This window comes from Gekko japonicus, unplaced genomic scaffold (assembly GCF_001447785.1).
Source record: "Gekko japonicus isolate JY-2015 unplaced genomic scaffold, Gekko_japonicus_V1.1 scaffold2235, whole genome shotgun sequence".
Classification (NCBI taxonomy): domain Eukaryota; kingdom Metazoa; phylum Chordata; class Lepidosauria; order Squamata; family Gekkonidae; genus Gekko; species Gekko japonicus.
In genome coordinates, this window is record NW_015162018.1 from 191,698 (window position 1) to 198,105 (window position 6,408).

At 45.1% G+C, this 6,408-nt stretch overlaps 1 protein-coding gene across 1 annotated transcript in view; it reads right to left on the reverse strand.

Annotated features, from left to right (window-relative positions):
• LOC107105510 (contactin-associated protein-like 5) overlaps positions 1 to 6,408 on the reverse strand; it is a 198,443-nt gene that overhangs the window by 162,528 nt on the left and 29,507 nt on the right. The window contains exon 4 of the mRNA XM_015405492.1: positions 4,859 to 5,052. Within this exon, the coding sequence (XP_015260978.1) occupies positions 4,859 to 5,052 (194 nt within the window). The remainder of the gene's footprint in view (positions 1 to 4,858; positions 5,053 to 6,408) is intronic.

Consider the following 6,408-nt stretch of genomic DNA (forward strand, 5'->3'; position numbering starts at 1 on the left):
GAGTTTGAGGTGTGGAATGGAGTGTAGTCCAATCAGCTTCCATATGTAAATGACCTTGGAACGCTGGCCGGGACTGCACAAAGCAGCCAATGAACCCAGCCAGTGTCTTCCGAGTGGCAGTTTTTTCGGCCTAACACTAAAGGGGCCAATTTTAGAATTCTGGCACCCAAAACTCTTTTATAATAAGGGAGAGATTATGTGCTGCACTCCAGGTTGCACCTGGCTTCAGGTATAAGTGGCAATAGCTGAAGGTAAGTGTTCCCTGAAATACCCATAACCATGAGGTCAGCCAAGAATCATAGAATCATAGAGTTGGAAGGGACCTCCAGGGTCATCTAGTCCAACTCCCGCACAATACAGGAAATTCACAAATATCTCCCCCCACAATCCCAGTGACCCCTATTCCATGCCCAGAAGATGACCAAAAAAACAAACAAAACCCTTCCAGGTTTCCCTGGCCAAACTGGCCTGGAGGAAAATTGCTTTCTGACCCAGGAAGACAGTCATAGTGCAATGCACCAACATACTTTACAGGGATGATAATTCAGATCCACAATAAATGCTAATTTCATCACTCAGGGAGAATTGCTAGTGAAATCACTGCAGGTAGTTAAAGGCAAGAGTCATATTGATTTTGAGCCATTCAGGTCAGGTGTCTCTGTAGCCTGGGAAATGAGTGAGGTTAACCTCAATGAAGGAACCAAGTTCGAACCATGATATCTATGACTAACTATGCTTAATAAAACAGCTTCAAAGCATGAATTTATCCTGGTGTTTGATGAACCATTACTAACAATAATTATCAGAATGGCCTATGGTCATATCATTACACTAACTAGTTAATTTAATCAAACTTTTTTTTGTGATGTCTCAGCTGAGCCTCTGTGTCTTGGCACAGTGCCTAAGCAGCAGTCAGGACACCACACTGATTAAAGATTAACAAAGCTTTATTTAGGAACTAACACTCTGGATAAGAACAATAACAGATCTAGAAGCCTTTCTAGCTGTGTTTTCTAGACGGTTCTAGAGGAAAAGCCTAAGAATAGCACTGACAGTAGAGTTATCAGATGTCCTCTTTTTAGATGACATATCCTGTTTTTTGTGCTCTTTTTTTTTTTTAAAGAAAATGTCCTGGGGCTTCTGCCTGCTGCCAGCCAGCTGGCCCACAAGGGACACCCCACTCCAAACAGTGACTACAAATAGACAATGGCCCCGGTCACACGAGTGAGATAATCCAGGGAGGAAGTGAGGCTTTTTGTTCCGGAGCAAAATGAAGCGCCTCCGATTTCCTCCGAGGCTCCGTACTCAGGCCGTCAGCTGCTGATCACACATTGATAGTGAAGTGTGGCAAAGAAGGGCAAGGGGGTTAGGCAGAAATGTGTTTGTGCACATACGCGAATCCGTGTTTGTGCACATACCACGGAGGCATTAAAAAAATCCAGTGGGATGCAGACAAGCGCCGGATGCGATGGGATACCAGCGCTTCCACGATCAGATGCTCACCTGCACCATGCTTTTTCTGGAAAATACTGAACTTTCCCAAGTATCTCTTTACTCCGCATCTTCAGCGGGGCTATACGGGTTGCCCACGGGTGTGGGACACTTGCAAGATGTTTTTGTGTGATCGTCCCTATCATGCGGCATTCGTCCCTATCATGTGGCTAATTCTGCATGTGACCGGACCCAATGCATATAAAACAACATAAGAAGGATGGGAGGGGCCATGGTTCAGTGGCAGGGCATCTGTTTTGCATGCAGAAGGTCCCTGATTCCATCACCAGCAACAGGTAACAGATGATGCAAAATACCTCTGCCTGAGACCCTGGAAAGCCACTGCCAGTCTGAGTAGACAATGCTGACCTTGATGGATCAACAATCTGATTCAGAGTAAGGCAGCTTCATGTGTTCATGCCTTCTACAGCATCTAGCCAGCCTATACATGCCAAAGGACATAGGTAATCTGATCACCTCATCACCACTCCACTCATCTGGGGGCCAACCTGCCAAGAACACTTTGCCATAACAATGGGACAGATAATTAGATTGTAATTGTTTATCTGCACTGGAGAGTTCCTGCAGAAAAGGGACCATGCCAACCTCCCCCTCCAACCCTCACTCTTTTTCCTTCCCACTTTTCCCCACTAAAAATCTGCTTTGAATGTTAACTGGGTTCATACAGCACTACAGAAGGAAAGAGTTCAAACTCCAGCATAGATTGCCTCTCCGAATGCAGATACCTGCATTAATCCTATATTTCTCATACAATATATGAGCCATACAAAAAATAGAGTACAGCTGTAGGTACATAGTGGTCCTTTCTGCCCTTGGAACTCATCCCTAGTTTTATCAGAGTTCAAATCAGGACACAATACCTTGCATTTATCCCTGGTTATTACAGCATCCGTTTATCCTGGGACAAGTGTGGGGCGAAACCCAGGTAACCTCAATGTAATGTGGAAACAAAAAATACCCCGAGATAATTACAGGGGTAAACTTGAGTGTAGCGTAGAATGTAAGTTCGGGGACAGGGTTGAAACAGGATTTAAGGTCTAGTGTGGAAAGGACCAGTGTGTAGTCTTCCTTTTGTTGTTGTTCAGTCACACAGTCGAGTCCGACTCTTCGCAACCCCATGGACCAGATCCCGCCAGGCCCTCCTGTCTTCCGCCGTCCTCTGCAGTTGGCTCAATTTCATGTTCGTTGCATCGATGACACTGTCTAACCGTCTCATCCTTTGCCGTCCCCGTCTTCTTTGACCTTCAATCTTTCCCAGCATCAGGGTCTTCTCCAGTGAGTGCTCCCTTCTCATTGGGTGGCCAAAGTATTTGAGCTTCAGTTTCATTATCTGGCCTTCCAGGGAACAGTCAGGGTTGATTTCTTTTAGGATTGACTGATTTGATCTTCTTGCAGTCCAAGGGACTCTCAAGAGTCTTCTCCAGCACCATAGTTCAAAAGAATCTATTTTTCGGCGCTCGGCCTTCCTTATAGTCCAACTCTCGTAGCCCTACGTGACTACAGGGAATACCATTGCTTTGACCATGCGGACTTTTGTTGGCAGGGTGATGTCTCTACTTTTTATCATGCTGTTTAGGTTCGCCATTGCTTTCCTCCCAAGGAGCAGGCGTCTTTTAATTTCATGGCTGCTGTCTTTACCCATTTTTGTATTTACCCATTCAAGTATACAGTATCCTAAATCAGATTGTATGACAGAATGGGCTAGATGACCTTCAATTCTTTGTCAGCTTTCACATTCTAGAATTGTGTTACCACAATAAATTTATTTGATCATTGTCAGCATTGTCAGTTACCTGCAAGCCATCTATTCCCGTGGTGAACAGTAATAGAAATAAGGAGTCACACACAGTGTTACAGAATCACTTGAAAGTATAACTTTACCAGGTTTCCTTCTAACTGTTTTATACCATACAGTATTCTATGACCTTATTCCGATAAAATTTCATTGTTCACCTGATAACATCTAAGCTGCCATGATTACAGCATGTGCTAGCAATTAGAACTGCAACTAGATATTTTCAGGAATGTCGATTGCCGCAAAGAATACTTAAAGGCTAAACAGTGCCACAGAGAACAAAGCTGAGGATGTGGTGTAGTGTGTGTGTTAGCAGCCTTAGAAGGGCTTCTGGCAGCCATTATTTATTAATTTATTTCCTCTTTTTTTTAATTGCCTATCCCCACAGTTGTGGGGCTCTAGGCAATGTAAGGGGCTGCGGTGGCTCAAGCGGTTAAGACACTGAACTGCAGACCAGAAGCAGTTCGAGACACAAGTGCCACATGACGGAGTGAGCTCCCAACTGCAGAACTGCAGCAGTTCGAGACACAAGTGCCACGTGACGGAGTGAGCTCCCATCTCTGGCCCCAGCTCCTGCCAACCTAGCAGTTCAAAAGCAAGAAATTGCAAGTAGATAAATAGGTACCGCTTTGGTACCGCTTTGGTAGGAAGGTAACAGCATTCCGTGCGCCTCGGCTTTTAGTCATGCCGGCCACATGGCCATGGAAACTTTGGACAGCACTGGCTCTTCGGCTTGGAAACAGAGATAAGCACCGCCCCCTAGAGTCGGGTTCGACTGGCTTTCGAGCAAGGGAAACCTTTACCTTTACCTAGGCAATGTAAAAAGGTAAAGGTAAAGGTTTGTCACTATTCATTGACAAAACAACCAAATGTAGTTCCTGTGTGCTTCAAAAATTACAAAGAATAAGGAAGGAAGCTTAGCATTGATCTTGTAGGGACAGAACTGCAAATCGCATACTGCCTTACACTTTGATGCAAGTCACTCACAGTGAAACACTGAAGAATAAAGACATGTTGCTGTTGTGGCATTGTCAAGAGCTCCATGACTTCCAAGCACCCAAAGCTAAAGTAAACGCTCTGCAAACCATTAACTCAAAACAGTATGTTGCGTTACTGCTGAGTATCTTAGTTGCCTGCTGATTTTTGAGTTCACGTATTTGTAGACGATTTTGTCATGGCATTGCCAGGTCTTCTCTGGTTGCTGGTGGGAGGTGTGGGGGGGGGTTGCCAGATCCAGGTCAGGGAACTCCTGGAGACTGGGAGGTGGAGCCTGGGGAGGACAGGGATCTCAATGGGGTACAATGCTATAAAGTCCAATCTCGAAAGAATCCATTTTCCCCAGGGGAGCTAATCTCTGTAGTCTGAAGATGAGCTGTAATTCTGGAGGATCCCCAGGCCCCACCTGAAGGTTGGCATCTGTATTTTGTCACCACCACAAGAATTAAATCTTTGCAGCAATATTCATTACTCTAGAAAAGGGCTCAATAGCATTTGAGCACAAATTATAGTTAATTGTACTGTGAATAATAATTCAAAACAATTCAGACTTACCCAGATGATGTCTTCCTCTCGGTACTCCTTCCAGTTGCGTCCCGTATCACTGAACATTAGAATATAGCTTGTTGTCCAGTCTGAGCTTCCGTATCTTCCTTGAGTAGCAACCCCTGTAATCTCCACTCTGTCTCCCAGATCAACCTGAAGCCATTGCTCTGTGCTAGAGTCCATCGGGGACCATCCACCAGCTCCTAGATGTGATCAGGGAAAGGTGAGAGCAGGTTACAATAAATCCCAAACCCACGTTAGTAAATTTATGTATATTATCTCCACATGATGTTAAGGATGCTGTTTCTTGAATCAAAGAGTAGTTAGCTGTCTTGAAATGGTGATTAGACATGTGGGATAGGACTATCAATAGCTGTTATAGCCCTATCCCCCATGCCTAATCCCCTTTTTAAGACTACCCTTTGATTCAAAAAGTACCTCCATGATGACTAAACATAAGCACTATGTTTAGAGGCAGAAACAGTCTTTATAAAAGGGACAGGGAAACAACAATAGGAGTTTTGTTGTTCAGTCACACAGTCGAGTCTGACTCTTCGTGACCCCATGGACTAGATCCCACCAGGCCTTCCTGTCTTCCGCCGTCCTCTGAAATTGCCTCAACTTCATGTTCGTTGCATCTATGACATTGTCTAACCATCTCATCCTTTGCCATCCGCGTCTTCTTTGACCTTCAATAGGAGACTTTGGCATAATTGGCGACTCTGTGAGGGATATTGAATAGGGATGTGCATTCGGTTCATCCGAACTGAATGCACCCCCCAAAATGGCCCATTCGGACCGCTTTTGGGCTGCTGTAGGTCAATTCAGATTCTCTGATCTGAATCGACTTGCTGCCAAATTGGCAGCGAAATTAGGCGGCAATTCGTCCCCATTATATCCTATGGGCCATTGAAGTCAATGGTGAAAACATAGGGTATATCCTGGGGGCTGGAGGGGAGGGGGCATGGGGGAGAGACTCCAAACTCACAGGGTAGCTGCTGGAGCCTCTCCCCAAGATACCAACCACGTTTGAAGAACATTGGACCAGGGGGTCCCATTCTACAGCCCCCCCAAAAGGTTGCCCCATCCCCTCCATTGTTCTCTATGGTGGGAAAAAGTAGCTTCATTAACTATGCTAAAGACTTTGACTGTGTGGATCACAACAAACTATGGCAGGTCCTTAAAGAGATGGGAGTACCAGACCACCTCACATGTCTCTTGAGAAACCTGTATAAGGGTCAAGAAGCGACAGTTAGAACCGGATATGGAACAACTGACTGGTTTAGCATAGGAAAAGGAGTACGACAAGGATGTATACTGTCATCTTGCTTATTTAATATATATGCAGAGTACATCATGCGAAATGCTGGCCTGGATGAATCACAAGCGGGAATTAAGAGTGCTGGGGAAAAGATCAACAACCTCAGATATGCAGACGATACCACTCTAATGGCAGGAAGTGAAGAGGACCTAAAGAGCCTCTTGCTCAGGGTAAAAGAGGAGACCGCAAAAGTGGGCTTGAAGCTCAACATCAAAAAAACTAAGATCATGGCATCTGG